Raw genomic sequence first — 17561 nt, 5'->3', positions numbered from 1 at the left:
TTTTTGTTTATTTTAATCTTTGGTTTATTTAATATGCTTCATCAAGTTATTTTTTCCCTCTCCGGTTAGAAAAGATGAAAGTACGAAAGTGTCCACTAATCGCATCAATATTTTTTAGGGAAATTGCCAAAAATCCAATTTTAGTTTCACGAGTGTAAAGAATTTTGGGATGAGTTTTTTTTTTAAGTTTGAGTCCATTTTTCAAATCAGGAAACTTTTCTAACTCATTTTTAGAACAGCTCAAAAATTGATTATTTGACATTATCTAATCTATGAAAAATTTGTCCGAAACAACCTCTAAATTTTTTTATCTTTTACAACTAGTATCTTTTTTTTGATAATTCATTAAAATAAATTTTCTCGATCTTTCTTGATTGAGATGACGTTGAGATTCGAATAAAAATTTGATTTTCTTTCCCAATCTTTTGAAAATCACAGGCCAATTTTGGATGGTAAAAGACTAAGAAAAACTATTTCAATGAATTACCAAAAATAGTAGTAATTATGAAAGATGAAAAATATTTTATGGTTATTTTGACAATGTCCCAATGTCTTAAATATCATTATGATTATTATGGCTCCATTTGATTTTTTGGTTTTTTTATTTTTTAAAATTAAGCTTATTTTTTCTCAATTTCTTACCATGTAACTATTTTATGTAAAAGAGTTGAATTCTAAGCCGTTTTCTAAAAATAAGTTTTTAAAAACTATTTCTTTTTTCTTTTTTCTTTTTTAATTTTTTAAAACTATTTAAAGGTGAAATTAGTATCTATAGGATTACTTCTCAAACACAAAAAACTAAAAACCAAATACTTATCAAAGGGACCTAAACTTTTAAGTTTGTTATATTTTAGTCTTTACATTTTTTAAACCTATTCAATTCTTAAATATTTAAAGGATCATTGTTTTAAATGGTAAAACTACTGAAAATATTTTCAAGTATAGCAAAATATTACTGTCTAACCATGATAAACCGTGATAAACCTCTATCACTAAGCGATAAAAGTCTATCGTGGTCTATTACGGATTGACAATGACATTTTGCTATATTAATAAATTGTCACATTCTTATTTATTTAAAAACAACCCACATTCAAATTTATTATATTTTAGTCCCTATTCAAAACTTTTATTAACTATCATCATTCTTTGTCTATAATATAATCAAAATTATTATTTAAACCATGAACTTAAAAAACTTAATCATTTATCAATATGCAACTAGATAACTTTTAATCTCCGTGCCCTTGACCATTAACTTCCGAGTTGATTCTAAAATTGCTTAAATTACTTTTTGTCATTTTCAAATTTTTTTTTTTTTTTGAAAAGAATGTTAAAAAGAACTATGAACTATGTTTCTTTTAATCATTTCAAACTATATTTGTTAATATAAAAATTGTATTGAAAAATATAAAATTAACTTAATTAAAAGTATGATTTTAACTTAAATCATCAGAATTAAATTTTGATGAAGTGAAATTGAAATTAAACACAACTAATTATGAGTAATAAATGTTAACCTCTCCGGTCTCTACTAACTCTTCTTCAAGCTCTCTCGACATTGATGTCTAAATATTCGATCAAAACAGCTGTCGCCACGAAGAAATGAAAGGGAAACACAAAGTAGAAGGGAAATCAATGGTAGGCCTATCAGAAATGTTGAATTTTCCAAACCCTAAAAGCAAATTGATGTGGACCTTTACGGCCAATTTTCTCAAGCTGCTAAAATTATTTAGTTAATCGACGAACTCCTAAGACTTTTTGACGCCAAAACTGACCTTTCGATCTTTAATTGAAGTTTTCAACAATGTCGAACAGGTGTGTTTGACCGTGAGTGAGTCTTCTTCTTCGCTGGACCCCATCGTTGCCTTCAATTTATTACGCCATTGCTGCCGGTGACATTTCTTGACCTATTTACTATTATTTATTTATTTTTTTGAATAAATAATAATTATAATTTTCATGCATCAAAATACAATAAATGAATGCATTATCAAAATTTTAAAGCAAAAGGATCAAAATAATATTTTAACCTTAGAATTATTTCTGTGAATTTTTTATGCAAGGTTAAATTATTGGTTTATTTCTTAAAAGTTGAAGTTTGTGTCTATTTTGTTTTTAACTTTTAAAAACGTTAATTTAATATCTAAATCTTGTGTTTAATAGGTCTCTAAAATTTCAGTTTTGTGTGTTATAAGTTCATGACAAATTCATAAGAAATTATAAGGTTAAATTACAAGTTTAGTCCCTAAACTTTGAATTTTGTGTCTATTTTTGGTCCTTAACTTTAAAACATTTTTATTAGGTCCTAAAGTTATTAATTTTGTGTGTAATAGGTCTTTAAAATTTGAAATATGTATCTTATAGGTCCTTAAGAATTAAAAAAAAAATAGAAATGACAACTTTTATTGAGACAATAAATGAAAGAATGCAAAGACATACAGAAAAATAAGCCTACAAAAGAGAGAAGAATCCCTCTTATAAAATAAAACCTATAGAATAGTTACAAAAATTCTTCAAACAAAAACCGAAAAAGAAGCATGATAGGTAACAAATGACCAAACCTTAAAAGAGTCCTTCTCCAATCCCCAAAATCCTATTATTTCATTTTCCCACAAAACCCAAAGAAGAACACACACTCCAACCATTAAAAGTCCCCTTCCTCCCAAATTCTGTATGAACTTCAAATGTTCAATAAGTAAATTTATGATTTTGAAAGTCAACTAACACAAATCAATTGTTTGGACAATAAATTTATAATGAACTTTCTTTTTTTCTTTTTGTGCATGTGTGCACGTGTCAGTTTTTAAGTCGTATCCATCTTTTTGAAAAAATAATGTATGAATTATTCTGCTAGAAGACTATTCTTTTTACTCTAATTGAAAGTAATCATATATCCTTTCATATTTGAGGCGGTCTTCCTCTCTTTTATTATTATTATTATTACTATTATTTGTTTCTGTTTTCTTCTTCTTGACCCTAACGTTGATGGCCACACAGAATTTTTGTAAGCGGAGCAGCTGCTTGGGGACCCAAAAAGAACACAGAAGTATCCTTCTGTTTCCTTTCATTAGGCTAAGTTCATAGTCTTTAGGATTTTTTGGTTGCCCAATGTCCTGCTTTAGTTAGTAAGTATGGATTACGTTGGAAATGGCCCGCAAGTTTCAAGCATCAAATTCTGTCTTTTATTCAAATCTTGGTTCATCTTCTTCTTATTGTTGACTATTCTCTGCAACTCTAAACTAGCTGCTGGATTCAACAGATATGGTGGTCGGAATCTTGCTTCAGATGGCCCCTCAGGTAATTTGGTCGACTGGCTAGCATACCAAGTTCTTTTCACGGATTCTAAAGTTTACTTTCATTGTTTATAAGGATTTGGGTTTTGTTTCTAGAGATTTTTGCACAGATGACCAAATTTCACGATTGAAATGTCATTTGACCCATATTTTGAAAATAATGAAAGAATAACTTTTATTGATGTCACAAACCACTTGCCAACGTTTTATTCTCAGAGCGGCAAGCGCGAGTGAGAGATTGAGAAAGAGCCCTAGCGTGGGAGACATCCATCCAAAACCTTGTGAATGCAAGGAATGGAGGAGGATCTAGAGCGTGAGGAAGTGACACAAGTAAAAAGCTATACATCCGTACTTTCAAATTTTGGGTCAAGTGACATATCGGCCGTGAAGTTTTTGTCATCCATATTCCATACGAAAATCTCTTGTTCTTGCTGTAAAGATTTGACCGGTTCATGCCATATACACGCATTCCACTCGTTTGGAGAGGGGGAAAAAAGTTACATGGAACACTGCACAAGGTGTCATGAGCCCAGGCAGAGTTGTTTATAGATTTTGGATTGCACAAACTGAGCGATGGAATTATTAATATGAAAATTTCCATCTTAACATTATTTATAAGAAAATTTGTACCTTAGACCTAATTAATAATTTAGTTAACTTTGGATCTGATTTTGCCTTTTTGACCTTTGTTTGTGAATTGGAAAATGTATATCTTATTGGTTTCCTTCTCCCAAACACTTGTACTAGGTTTCATTAGCATCGACTGTGGAGCAGATAAAGATTATATGGATAATGGCATCTTGTATCAATCAGATAAAGACTTTGTAGATACAGGGGTCAGCCAGCCAGTTTCCCCTAACATCTCTAGAAATCTTCGGCCGCAGCTAAAAAATGTGAGAAGTTTTCCTGAAGGGAGAAGGAATTGTTATGTCCTAAAACCTGAAAATGGAAAGGAAAACACTTACTTGATTCGAGCTTCGTTTCTGTATGGGAATTATGATAGAAAGAACACTACCCCTACTTTTGATTTATACCTTGGGGCTAATCTGTGGTGGACAGTGGACTGGGATAATGGATATGTAGAGACCCTCTATACCCCTTCCACAGATTACATTAGTGTCTGTCTTTTCAACACTAGCAAAGGGGTGCCTTACATTTCAACGTTGGAGTTGCGACATCTAGATAATACCATTTATCGAACCCCGGCCAAGGCACTCGTAACGATGCAACGTTATGACATTGGCGGCAGATCGAATTTAAGGTAACTTGAATTGTTGATTTAGTTCAGCTATCCTTGTTCTATGTAATACACTGAGTACTAGTCGATTAATGTTACAGGACCAATGTAATTGATATTGAAGTTGTTGACATTTTGCAATTTTGTAAACTAGATACCCGGCTGATGTTTATGATCGAATTTGGAACCCCTTGAACATTGACACACTGAATTCCAGTGCTACAAACTCTAGCATAAGCCAGGGAAACAATGATGCATACAAAATACCGGATATATTGCTGAGAACTGCTGCAAAGGAACAAAATGCCACTTGCTCCTTGAGCTATTTCTGGGAAACCCAATCTTCGAATACACAGTTTTATGTTTACTTCCACTTTGCTGAGATTGAGAAGCTTGTAGGGAAACAGAGGAGATTGAAGGTTGATTTGACTGGCCAACAAAATGCAACAAAAAATGCTACGCTTGATTACTTGAAGCCTCTATCTCTCAATCTAAGTGGCATGCCAGATAGCGCAGGCCAGCTGCAGTTTTCAATTTCTGCTGCCGAGGGATCAGACCTCCCTCCGCTACTGAATGGTTTTGAGATATATGCTGCTAAAGATATGCAAAATGCATCAACTGTTCCTGTACAGGGTACATATCTTCTTTTCTTGTCTGTGTTTCCTAAATTCCTAATATTATTTTGTGTGGAGTATTTGTTGTTATTTAGAATGCTGGAATCACATTGACTGCTTGTTTCTAATAAAGGATAGTACCAGATTAGCTGTTAGATTAGAATCACCTTTCTTGACCTGTGATAATTTCACAGGACTAAACTTAGGAAGAGTCATCTCAAAATTATGAATATGGCATCATCTTGTTTTTCTTCTTGCTCTCGACTTATTGTCATTTGATCTTCTGTTTGCCACCGTAAACAATAGCTGATGCTATGATGGGTGTCAAGCAAGCATTCAAATTGATCAGAAACTGGGAAGGTGATCCATGTTTTCCAATTGAATTATCATGGTCTGGTTTAACCTGCACCAACAGCAGCGCATCACAAATCCTCTCAATGTGAGTGCACTCTTAGACCATCAAAACCTGCTACAGAGCGTGAATTTGAACTGTACATGACTTGTTGCATTGTAATTAAAAAATGCTCAAACTTAGAGCTCATTTCACAGTCCTGGACTCTTGGGGCACATTTCATTTTTTTTTTTTTTTGGTAGTTTACGAGAATGTTCAAGTTGGTCAACTCTTGCTCATGTGATTGCATCTAAATAAATGCTTCGTTTCCCTCTTTTTTCTTGCAAGCAGAAGCCTGAGCTCAAGCAACTTGACAGGAGAAATTCCTGCTTCAATTGCGAATCTCCAAGAAATAACATCACTGTAAGCATCCATCTAGAGTTATTCTTTTATGTAATAGTATTATCAAATGGAATTTAGGACCAAGAAGGGCTTTAAATAACTAGAGAAGTTAATGGATTCCCAATTTATGCCAACTTAATATTCTGTTCTCTATCAGGGATTTGTCCAACAATGAGTTGACAGGAGACGTGCCAGAATTTTTAGTAAATTTGCCAAATTTAAGAAACCTGTAAGTTTCTTAGCTTTAATCCGGACATCCAGAAAATGAAATTCTGAGAGGAAATTAAAGATTGTCTATGTTTGCAGTAATTTAACCAGGAACAAATTCACAGGCACAGTTCCCAAAGTTCTACTGCAAAGGGCTGAAGCTGGATCGCTTACATTAAGGTTGGCTACCAAATTAAGTTTATTTCCCCTTGCTTTATTCTAGGATATCTCTCACTTTCTCGGTTTTCTTTAGTCCAATTTGGGCTTGTTTGATAACGATTTCATTTTTCATGTTCTGTTTCTCATTTCCGTGGCTCCCCCAAATTTATTTACTATCATTTTCACATTTCTTATGGTAGTCAAAAAGAAAAGGGAAGAAAGTAGTTAAAGTTGGCGAAACAAAGAAACTTATAGTTTATAAGTTTAGTTTTCAAAGAAAAAAACATTAAAAGAAAGAAGGTTATCAAACAAGCTTAATGTTTTGACACTAAATGATTAATAGAAAAGACAAATGAAAATTAATTTGCTTAAGCCTGACATTTTCTTCTGCTTATACTAGTGTGGGTGAAAATCCACATCTTTGTGCATCACTTAAATGCTACAACAAGTGGAAGAAGTACTTGGCCCTTATAGTAACCGCCTGTGTGATTGCTGTGCTCCTACCTATCGTAGTGGTTGCTTTGGTAATATACAAAAGGAGACAACAAAGAGGTAATTCTCTCATTTCTTCAGCTTGTATAATTTATATATGCTTTTAACACAAATCTTTAGATTACTAATTGCGTCATATTTTAAGTAAATACAATGTAATGAGGCAAACAGGGAAAAGAGTTCCTAAGTGATGATTGACATCGAAGATGTAAATGTACCAAAATCTGTTTATTTTCCTTGGTGCAGAGAATCTCAAGAGAGAAATCGAAGAGAGGTTACTTAAATCAAAGAACCGCCAAGTTAGGTACTCAGAGATACTTGTTATCTCAGATAACTTGAAGACAACTATTGGGGAAGGAGGATTTGGAAAAGTGTACTACGGTGCTCTGAGTGATAAAACCCAAGTTGCAATCAAGCTTCTGTCTGCATCTTCACGACAAGGCTCCAATGAATTCAAAGCAGAGGTTCGGTTTTTTAATACTTCAAATTTTTGCTTGTAACGTTTTACTAAGTGAACTAGTGTCTCTGATATATTATACAAATGCAGGCTCAAATATTAACCATTGTTCATCATAGAAATTTAGTTTCACTCATTGGTTACTGTGATGATGCCGAGAATAAAGCACTAATTTACGAATTCATGCCTAATGGAAATCTACGCAAGCATCTATCCGGTAATTGTCTTACAAAGGATATTGCTCTAAGATATATGTATGTATGTATCCTGATGGTTGGTTTACTATATAAGACGATTTCTCCCCCTTTTCCTGAGACAGATCCAAACACAAAGGCCTTGAGTTGGATGGAAAGGCTCCAAATTGCAGTTGATGCAGCACAAGGTATATGTTTTAGTTAACACAGGAGCTTATTAGTCCATACTTTTTCTTTACCCTTCTAGTTTGTGACATCTAGTAAACAAATTGCAGGGTTAGAATATTTACACAATGGTTGCAAGCCACCTATAATTCATAGAGATATGAAAACTTCAAATATCTTGTTGAATGAAAGAATGCAAGCAAAAATATCAGATTTTGGACTGTCCAGGGTATTTGCAAATGAAAGTGATACTCATTTGTCCACATGTCCTGCTGGCACTTTTGGATATGTCGACCCTACGTAAGTATCAACAATCATTGCATTGCTTCATGTTCCTTCACTAACATGCATTATTAAATAGACACTACCAGGACCTTACTTGAATAGCATATGTTCTATAAGGTATACAAATATGTCCTTGAGTTCAAAATCGACCCAACCATGAAATGTTAATGTTACATTTACACGTTAACCTGCTATTTCTTACTATTCAAACAAATTTCAATGTCGAAGCTGTCAGGTTCTCTATTGCCTGTTTGAGAATAAGAAAAACGTCTTGTTTACGCAAACTAAAGAATTTGAAACATATAAATCTACTGCAGGATTCATTTATCTGGGAACTTCACCAAGAAAAGTGACGTTTATAGCTTTGGTATTGTGTTGTTTGAGCTTGTAACTGGGCAACCTGCCATAATCAAGGGGTCTGAGTACAACATACACATTGTGGAGTGGGCTAAGCCTTTCATTGAAGAAGGCAATATCCAAGACATTGTTGATCCAAGGTTAGAAGGTATTACAGAAAGTTGTTCTGTTGGTAAATTTGTGGAGTTGGCTGTGTCTTGTACATTGCATAGTACAGCTGAAAGGCCTGACATGAGTGATGTGGTGTCACAACTCATTGAATGTTTGAAGATGGTTCAGGACAAAATGCCACAGATGCCATCAGACAAAACTGAGGACTTTTCTTATAATTCAATTGGTTCCGAATCACTGTTCAGTCCTAGATAAAAATTATAAACAATTCATTTTTTTTAGATTTATCTATTTGCTCCTTAAACTTTCACCTCTTTCTAATAGGTTCTTGAGCTTTCAATTTTATGTCTAGTAGGTTTTTGACAAATTTGAAATTTGTAAAAATTAATTGATCTATTTGATGTAATTTGTAACTTCAATTTCATGTGTGAATTTTAAAAGAGATCAAGTTCATTGACCAAATTTGTAATTTTTAAAATTTGAAGATGAAATAGACAAAAAAATTCAAAATTCATGGATTAAATTTATAATTTAACCATTCATTAATCATTCTCTAATAGTAGTATATAGTAACGAAGATGAGGGTATTTTTAAAGAGTTTGAACTTAAATTATATTTAGATTTGAAAGCTTAGACCCCATTTAATAATAATTTTATTTTTAAAAAAATTATGTTTGTTTCCTTCCATTTTTTCTATTATGATTTTTACCTTTCTTAAATAAACACTTATAAATTTTTAAAACAAAAATAAGTTTTTGAAGATTCTATTTTTAAGTATTTATAACTTGACTTAATTTTTGAAAGCATTAACTAAAATATAGAAGTTCTCGACTATAAAAAAAGTTGTAGAAATAGTATTTAAAGTTTAGTTTTTTTAAAAAAAGAAAAAATAAATGGTTATCAAACTTCCTTTTATTTTCCCATCTATCTGTTTACCTTTTTGTTTTTCATTTTCTAAAAATTGGTAAAATAAACACTATTTTTTTTCAAACAAGTTTTCAACAAGAGGATAGTAAAACTCCAACATGGAGAAGAAATGTTATTCCCGACGTGTTAGTTCAAAACATTGATGATATTTTGACAACTGAAAATCTAATATAAAATCAACATAAACTAGCTGATAAATTTACAATTTATATTAAATGAATCAATAAATAAAACATATCAAAGTATCATTATTTTACAACTAATATGAGAATCATACGTAATCATAACATAATCTCATATATGTACTCTTCTTTCTCTCTCTTTTCCCCAAAAAAAAAAAAAAAATTCATAGATGTAATCTAAATGGGAAAGAAAAAGAAAAACTCTCGATTAGAGTAAAATTTTAAAATTATAAATTTAGTTCATGGACTTTTAAATTTTTTAAAATTCACACACTTGCTAGATACAAAAATTGAAAGTTTATGAATTTGTTAGATATAAAATTTAAATTTATATCTAATAAATCAATTGATTTTTTCTAAAAAGAAATTGATGTTACCAAGGATTTATTGGAAATACAAAATTGAAAGTTTAAGAATTTATTTGATACTTTTAAAAAAAATTCTTAAACACTTTTAAAAATGGAGACGCAAACTTCAATGTTGGCCTGTAGTATTTTAACCGGAAAAAAAAACATTTAAAAAGTTAGCACCAGATGATTTTAAGTTGAACTAAGACTTGTGGTCATACATTGATAGCTGTCACAAAATCATTAAGGACTTAAAAACTCTACTAATCCAATTAAACTTGTTGAATATAAAGTCAAAGGTATCCCATGTGCCCAAAGTACTTAATTTAACTTCTCCAATCTTCCGTTCTGTGAAGGGAATTCCTCTTATGTTGACTTTCCATTATCATCAAAAGCTTGCCATTTATGTCTCAAGCTGCAAAAATGGCTGTTTTCTGATCAGTTCTCACCAATCAATGCAGGGAAAGGTATATACTCAACATAAAGAGGATGATGATAATGGGAGCATCAAGCCATTTCTTGTCTGCTTTTTTCCCAAGTGCTTTGGCATTGACATTGACTCTTCTACTTCCTGTTCGAGCTTTGGATCAATCAGGTAACAACATTCTCCAACTTCTTTCACATTATATATATAAAGAGAGACTGAGAAGGTTAAACTTTATTTATTAAAAGTATTGATATATTTAAATTTATTAGTAATCCATCAACTTAAACTTTTGGGTTTATTGGTGACTTAACATCATATCAAAGTAGGAAGTTGTGATATAGGGAATAACTTTCAAATCCATGAGAGAAGGAGAGTGTTAAAAGTATCGATATATTTGAATTTACTATAATCCATCAACTTAAGCTTTTGGATTGATGAGTGATTTAATGATATGTTATTTGTCTCTTAGGCTTCATTAGTTTAGACTGTGGATCACCAGAAGGTACAAGATATACTGAAACATCAAACAATATTAGCTATGTTTCTGATGCACCCTATGTAAAAAGTGGAGTAAGTGAAAGCATAGGTTCTAGATTTGGATCTAATAATGATCCATTTCCAAGGCAATTGAAGACTCTTAGAAGCTTCCCTCAAGGAATCAGGAACTGTTACAATGTAAGCATTGTAAATGGTACTAAATATTTGATTCGAGCGAGTTTCTTGTACGAGAATTACGACGGCCTGAATTTGCTGCCAGAATTTGATATCTATATTGGGAATAGCTTCTGGGAGAGAGTAAACTTCATTGACATACACACGGAACCTTTCATTGAGCTCATACATATTACCTCCTCAAATGAAGTTCATATGTGTTTCATCAATATAGGGAATGGAGTGCCAATTATTTCATCCTTAGAATTTAGACCCTTACTTAACATCACTTATCAAGCAGTTTCCGGATCCTTATCACTTCAGTCTCGATTCGACTTCGGTCCATCAGTTAACCAAAAATACAGGTATTTAAGCTCTATTTTTGCAGAAACAAAATTTTACTACTAAAAGTGAGATACTGACTTATATTGTTTTGTTTATTATGTGGCTGCTCTCGCTTTTTAAAGATTCCCTATCGATGCTTACGATCGAATTTGGTCGACGATTAACTACAACGACCAAGAACCAGTTAGAGCCAGTGCCACAACAGGTGTTGTTGAGCAGAACAATTATCAAGTTCCATCCATTGTGATGAAAACTGCTTCCACTGTAAACGAGATCAGGTGGAATACAAAAAACTCGTCTAAATATTATGTGTTTATGCACTTTGCTGAAGTTGTTGAGCTTCAACCCAACCAAAGCAGAGTGTTCAATATCACCTACAATGGGAATTTTTTTTATGGACCTCTAATTCCAAGTTACTTGTCCACACTAACTGTTTCCAATGGAGATCCATTGGATGCAGCAAATTTACATTTATTTTCTTTCGTTTCAACCGACAACGCAACGCTGCCTCCCATCATCAATGCGCTCGAGGTATATTATGTGAAAGACATAATAGAATTGGAAACAAATCAAGGAGATGGTATGCTTCTTTAAATGCACTCTTTGAGTTTATTGAGAGTTGATGAATAGTAATGTGATTTTTCTTTGGATCATTAGTGAATGCAATTACCAATATAAGGTCAACTTATGGGATAAAGAGGGATTGGCAAGGAGATCCATGTGTGCCAACGGGATACCCTTGGAGTGGATTGACTTGTAGCAATGCAACTGCTCCAAGAATCATTTACTTGTAAGTCCAAGTCTTTTATGAAGCTCAGATTTTACAGAATGGATCACATTAATTCATGAGAAAATGCAAAATCTTGTGTACAGGAATCTATCAGCAAGTGGATTGACAGGTGAAATATCCTCTTACATATCAAATCTAACAATGTTGCAAACTCTGTAAGTGTCTCTCTGTTAGGATTCTTAGTATGGATTTACATTAGAGATATTATTAGGATATTAGGAGAGCATAAATGTCATTAGTAAAACAGTTTGTCAAAGTGCTTTGGGTTTGGGTAGTTTTTAGGAGAATCCATGCTTCTGGAAGTTATTTGATTTTTGCAATTTTACTTTCTTATTTCAATACTATTTTCTATCCATTTCTGTTTAAATGTTTGGTCCTGTCATATCCATATAGAAGATTTCTGCAAACTTAATAAGCTTGTTCTCTATCAGGGACTTGTCCTACAATGAGTTGACTGGAGAGCTGCCAGAATTCTTAACAAATTCGCCAAATTTAAGAGTTCTGTAAGTTTTTTAGTTTTAGTGCTGGCATCTAGAACATGAAACTCAAGACGAAAATTGAAGGCCATCAATCCCTCTACTGTTTTTTGCAGCATTTTAACCAGCAACAAGCTCACAGGCTCAGTTCCTGAAGTTCTCTTGCAAAGGGCTGAAGCTAAATCACTCACTTTAAGGTTATTTCCCCTACACTTCATTCCAAGGGCGGGTTTGGAATGGCTTTCCAAGTGTTTAATTACAAAGTATTTTCATAAAAAATATGGTTTTAACCATTTGAAAAGTCGATCCAAATAGGCTCCAAGTTACTTCTCATATTTTCTGTTTAGTTTTCTTTATTGTCATGTTGTTTGTTTGAAATGATTTTTCAAGTGCATAAAAATATGTTTGCAAGTGCAAAAAAAAAAGTGTTAGCAAGTACTAAGAAAATCATTCCAAATTGGCCTAAATATAATGTTCTCATATTAAATTACCACACTAACAGAAAATGCAAATGAAAATTCATTTGGTTAAAACTGATATTGTCTTCTGCTTGTGCAAGTGTTGGTGAAAATCCAGATCTTTGTACATCACTTAGATGTGATAACAAGAAGAACAAGTACTTGGTTCTTATAATTCTCTCCACTATTGTAGCTGTGCTCTTACCTATCCTAATGGTTACTCTTGTACTCTACAAAAGAAGAAAACAAAGAGGTAAATCTCTCATTTCACTTGCTTCTGTTTCTGTACTTCGTTAATTCCAGCACATTTCAAGTAAAAAAAAAACTTTTAACTCGGGTAAAAAGGATAAAAATTTCCTGAATGATGAGTGACTAGAATGAACCAAAATGTGTTGATTTTCCTTGTTGCAGAACATCTCAAAAGATCAATACAAGAAAGATTGCTTAAATCAAAGAACCAACAGGTTCACTACTCTGAGATATTGGTTATAACAGAGAACTTGAAAACAACTATAGGAGAAGGAGGATTTGGAAAAGTATATTTGGGTGTACTGAGTGACAAAATTCAAGTTGCTATCAAGTTGCTGTCTGCATCGTCACGGCAAGGCGCCAAAGAATTCAAAGCAGAGGTTTCAGTTCTTTTTCTGTCATTTGGTAACAATTTTCGTTTTTAGTTTTCTATTTTTGAAATTTCTTCTTTGTTTACTCCTATTTTTTCAATTATAGTTTTCAACAAAAACACTTGAATAGGTTCTAAAAACAAAAACTACTTTTCATAGTTTTCAAAACTTGACTTAGTTTTTTAAAATATTGGTACAGAGTGGATAGCAAAACAAAGAAACTTATAGATAGAAGTAATGTTTATAAACTTAATTTTCAAAAGTCAAATGATTACCAAATGCGACCTAAATAACTAGAACCTGACATATATTATGTTCTAAAATGCAGGCTCAAATATTAACCATTGTTCATCATAGAAATCTGGTTTCTCTCATTGGTTACTGTGATGAGGCCGAGAACAAGGCTCTCATTTATGAATTTATGGCTAATGGAAATCTACGCAAACATCTATCTGGTAATTAGTATACAATCTTTATAGAAGAGATTTTTTTAGCTAAGAGCTTTTACAACTTTTTTTTTTTTTTTTAATTCATGTTTTGAGTTGCATGTCGGAGAAGTTTTTCTTTGTCAAGAGCTATGATCACAAACAAAATCCATATATAACTCAATCCCTAGGGTCGAAATCAAATATTGATTTCGGGTTTTATTGTTTGTGACTACATAAGATGATTTTCTTTACAATTTTTTGCAGATTCAAGCACAACAGTTTTGAGTTGGATGCAAAGACTCCAAATTGCAGTTGATGCAGCAAAAGGTGTATTTACACAAAACTTGTATTTTTTTGTTTCTACTTACCCTTCTAGTTTGTGACATATAATAAACAAACTGCAGGGCTGGAATATTTGCACAATTGTTGCAAACCACCTATACTTCATAGAGACTTGAAGACTTCAAATATCTTATTGAATGAAAATTTGGAAGCTAAAATATCAGATTTTGGACTCTCCAGGATATTTGCAAATGAAAATGATACTCATTTGGCCACACGCCCTGCTGGCACCTTTGGATATCTTGACCCTACGTAAGTATCAATTATCAATTATTTCTTTTTATCTTCCTAGTCTTAAATGACTTGTTTTTTTAGTTCCTAACTTTAAAATTTTTAAATATTACTTTGGTTCTTGTAATTTTGATTTTCTTTCAACTTTTATTTATTTTGATCCCTATACTTTTAAAATGTTTATTCTGGTTCATCTACTTACTAAAAGGGATCCTTTTAGTCCCCTAAAAAATGAAGTGAAGGAACCAAAATGGTCACTTTTTAAAAGTATATGGGCCAAAATGAACTAAAGTTGAAAGTACAAGGACCAATATGAATATTTCGAAACTATAAGGACCAAAATGAACCAAAGTCAAAACTTCATGGACCAAAGTAGTATTTAAACCTTGATTTTGTAAGGTAGTTTCCTTTTTAACACTATGAACTAAATTTTGACATGACATGTCTATTGAACAAACATTGGTTTGATTTGGCAAGACAACAAATAACAAAAAGTCCAACATACCTTCTCTTTGAAGCAACATATCAAATCCCTTTCATAGAACATGTAACTTTTTTTTTCTCTTTAACTATATATCCAATTCTTTCTATCGACAATCCATCACGTTATGTCAAATCAACCAACATTTGTTCAATACGTATGACTTGTCATTAGTCGGTTAACGATATTAAAGGAAGCATTTTGTGGACATACACACAAAAAAAGGGGGGGAAAGAAGAAAACTAAGACATAAAAAGCTGTTGCAGGATTCATTTATGTGGAAACTTCAGCAAGAAAAGTGATATATACAGTTTTGGGATTGTGTTATTTGAGCTGATAAGTGGAAAGGCAGTGATAATGAAGAGTTCAGAAAATGAGATACACATAGTGGATTGGGCAAAGGCTTTGATTTTAGAAGGTAACAGCCAAAGCATTGTGGATCAAAGGTTAGAAGGCTGCATTGAAAGCTGTTCAGCTACAAAATTTATGGAGCTAGCTTTGTGTTGCACACTCCCAACTTCATCACAAAGGCCTGAAATGAGTGATGTGGTGAAACAACTCATTGAATGTCAAGAAATGGCTCACAATAGAACCACCTCACATAGGCCACCTAATAATCTCAACTTTTCTTACACTTCAATTGGTTCTGATTCAATTTTAAGTCCTAGATAGAAACTCATAAACAAATTATATCATTCTTTTCTTTTGATTGCTGTCTTCAAGTTTCTATCCATTATTTTATACCCCATTAGAAATAATGTTTAAATGCTTCATTTATAGCAAGTAATGAATGGATGTAGTCTTTTTCCATCCACATGGGAAACATTCTAGTACTACGCTAGTACATACTAATTTTACTCCACATTTAACACATTTAACACATCATTTGATTATATTTCATTTTAATTTAAGGATTCAACATTTCTTTTATGGTAAGTAATGAATGGAGTCAACAATGGACTATTACGTCACATTTTTGTTTAGTAAATTATCTATCAAATCAATTTAGGAACTTTTTAAAACTATGTTTTAAACTCATTTGGAAACTTAAGGTTCTAGTCCAAATTTTCTAAACCAAAATTTTAATTTTCACAAATTATTGGTATAAAAATGATTATGGACTTGTTCTACTCTTGCATTAGAAATTTAAGTTAAAGATCATTTTATACTCTAAACAAACTAAAAGAGTCAGAAGTTCAAAATTTCCACTCTATTGTGAACTAAAATAAATTAGACACTTGGTTAGAATTTCGTTTTAAAATAGTTCATACATAATTTTTCCATGTCAATAAGACTTCTTTAAATGCAAAGTTTATCGAAAAATTTGGGCTAATGACCTAATATTTCGGTCCATAATGCCAAATGACCCCTTTTTTTAAAGATCTGTCAATTGACCCTCTGCTTACGTCATCACGGTATGAGATTACAAAAATGCCCCTCTAATCTAAACGATACTCTTACGCTCAAACTCAACGGTTATCCCACGCTCAAAATTCTCGTGCAAGTGTCATTCAATCTCGCTCTGCAAAACCATCGTCCATCTACTGCCGTAATCGAAGTTCTTTACTAGGTTAGTGATAACGAATGCACGTTATTACAGCACAAAGTTATAAAACAATGCAGGATTGCGATGGTAAAAATATACAATATTGCGTCCAAAAGCATTAAGTTCACAACATTGTGATCACATGCGTCCATCGCATTAAAACAACTAACTTATGTATTTTGTGCAGAAAATGCATTGGCACAAGGCAGAAATGCGATCCGAAGAAATTAACGTCCGAGCGCATTAAGAGATTGCGACCGCAAGGCTATGCGATCATATGCGCTCGCGAAAATCTGCTCAAGAAGGTGGCCACATAAAGCCCACACATCAAGGTGAAAGCTTAATAAATCACGATGGGACAGAAAGTTGATGACGGTCGACTCTGAATTAAGTTGACAAGCCGTTAACGACACTGTAGCAAATACACTCAACTTTTTGGTGACAAATATTCGGCTCATCAGACAGAGAATTAATGTGATCCCATCAGTGCAATCATATGAGAGAAAAAGCTCTTCACCCTGAAGCTCTATAAATACCGAAGGCCACCTTCATTGAAGAAGTTCGTTGAGTTTAGAGAGTTCACCATATAGACGATAGTTAGCATTATTCTTAGTTTTCTTATACTTAGAAGGCGGAAGCGAGAAAAGGGAAAAGATGCCGGAAGATCGTCCTGGTTAGCTCGAGAGAGTGCCAGGGAGGGTGAAAAACAGAGAGCGGGCCGACTCTTGCGAAAGCAAGAATATCTTTTGAGCAGAGTAGAGAAGAATAGTGTAAAAAGCCTTGGGAAGCAAGAAATTGTTACCAGGCTCTTTATCTTTCTTTCACATTGTCATTCTGTATTTTGATTTAATATATAGAATGGAACTTGCATTTCTACATCTGTTCACTCTCTTTAAAATACACATGAGTAGCTAAAACTGTCGAATGGTTTGAGAAATACTTAGCTAACATGACCTAGGATCTTCATTGCATGCGATCATCTAGTCTTATGTTGCGTCCATCA

General features: G+C 32.7%; 2 protein-coding genes across 8 annotated transcripts; both read left to right on the top strand.

Moving 5' to 3' along the window:
* Positions 1 to 2518: 2518 nt before the first annotated feature.
* On the top strand, positions 2519 to 8769 carry LOC120084466 (putative leucine-rich repeat receptor-like serine/threonine-protein kinase At2g19230). 7 transcript variants are annotated; one of them, XM_090317809.1, is made up of 15 exons: positions 2519 to 2674; positions 3001 to 3049; positions 3247 to 3300; positions 4044 to 4557; positions 4688 to 5166; positions 5454 to 5586; positions 5830 to 5901; positions 6038 to 6109; positions 6187 to 6267; positions 6647 to 6798; positions 6985 to 7202; positions 7286 to 7412; positions 7515 to 7577; positions 7665 to 7854; positions 8157 to 8769. In XM_090317809.1, exons 4-15 carry the CDS (start codon positions 4082 to 4084, stop codon positions 8560 to 8562), a joined length of 2469 nt encoding a protein of 822 aa, XP_090173935.1. In that variant the 5' UTR covers positions 2519 to 2674; positions 3001 to 3049; positions 3247 to 3300; positions 4044 to 4081; the 3' UTR covers positions 8563 to 8769. The 7 variants fall into 7 exon arrangements, with proteins under 7 accessions (XP_090173935.1, XP_090173937.1, XP_090173934.1 ...); XM_090317811.1 differs by having other exon boundaries at positions 2607 to 2674; positions 3263 to 3300; XM_090317813.1 differs by lacking the exon at positions 2519 to 2674 and adding an exon at positions 3513 to 3626 and having other exon boundaries at positions 2968 to 3049; positions 3263 to 3300.
* Positions 8770 to 10117: 1348 nt separating this feature from the next.
* On the top strand, positions 10118 to 15890 carry LOC120084467 (putative LRR receptor-like serine/threonine-protein kinase At1g05700). Its single transcript, XM_039040252.2, has 13 exons — positions 10118 to 10358; positions 10660 to 11206; positions 11309 to 11766; positions 11844 to 11976; positions 12060 to 12131; positions 12408 to 12479; positions 12569 to 12649; positions 13012 to 13163; positions 13322 to 13539; positions 13859 to 13985; positions 14223 to 14285; positions 14363 to 14552; positions 15279 to 15890. Exons 1-13 carry the CDS (start codon positions 10253 to 10255, stop codon positions 15682 to 15684), a joined length of 2625 nt encoding a protein of 874 aa, XP_038896180.1. The 5' UTR covers positions 10118 to 10252; the 3' UTR covers positions 15685 to 15890.
* The last annotated feature ends 1671 nt before the right edge of the window (positions 15891 to 17561 follow it).

This window comes from Benincasa hispida, chromosome 9 (assembly GCF_027475165.1).
Source record: "Benincasa hispida cultivar pf3 chromosome 9, pf3_genome.v1.1, whole genome shotgun sequence".
NCBI classification, from domain to species: Eukaryota; Viridiplantae; Streptophyta; class Magnoliopsida; order Cucurbitales; family Cucurbitaceae; genus Benincasa; species Benincasa hispida.
The sequence above is the reverse complement of the archived record's forward strand: the minus strand, read 5'-3'. Positions and strand labels throughout refer to the sequence as shown.

What these genes read in the sequence shown, in the direction of transcription:
- LOC120084466 (XM_039040251.2), top strand. Translation starts at nt 3,135, where the DNA reads ATGGATTACGTTGGAAATGGCCCGCAAGTTTCAAGCATCAAATTCTGT. An exon ending in GCTGGATCGCTTACATTAAG is followed by an intron (nt 6,268 to 6,646) that starts GTTGGCTACCAA and finishes TGCTTATACTAG; the next exon opens with TGTGGGTGAAAATCCACATC. An exon ending in CAAAAGGAGACAACAAAGAG is followed by an intron (nt 6,799 to 6,984) that starts GTAATTCTCTCA and finishes TCCTTGGTGCAG; the next exon opens with AGAATCTCAAGAGAGAAATC.
- LOC120084467 (XM_039040252.2), top strand. Translation starts at nt 10,253, where the DNA reads ATGATGATAATGGGAGCATCAAGCCATTTCTTGTCTGCTTTTTTCCCA. An exon ending in TGCAGTTGATGCAGCAAAAG is followed by an intron (nt 14,286 to 14,362) that starts GTGTATTTACAC and finishes AACAAACTGCAG; the next exon opens with GGCTGGAATATTTGCACAAT. An exon ending in TTTGGATATCTTGACCCTAC is followed by an intron (nt 14,553 to 15,278) that starts GTAAGTATCAAT and finishes AAGCTGTTGCAG; the next exon opens with GATTCATTTATGTGGAAACT.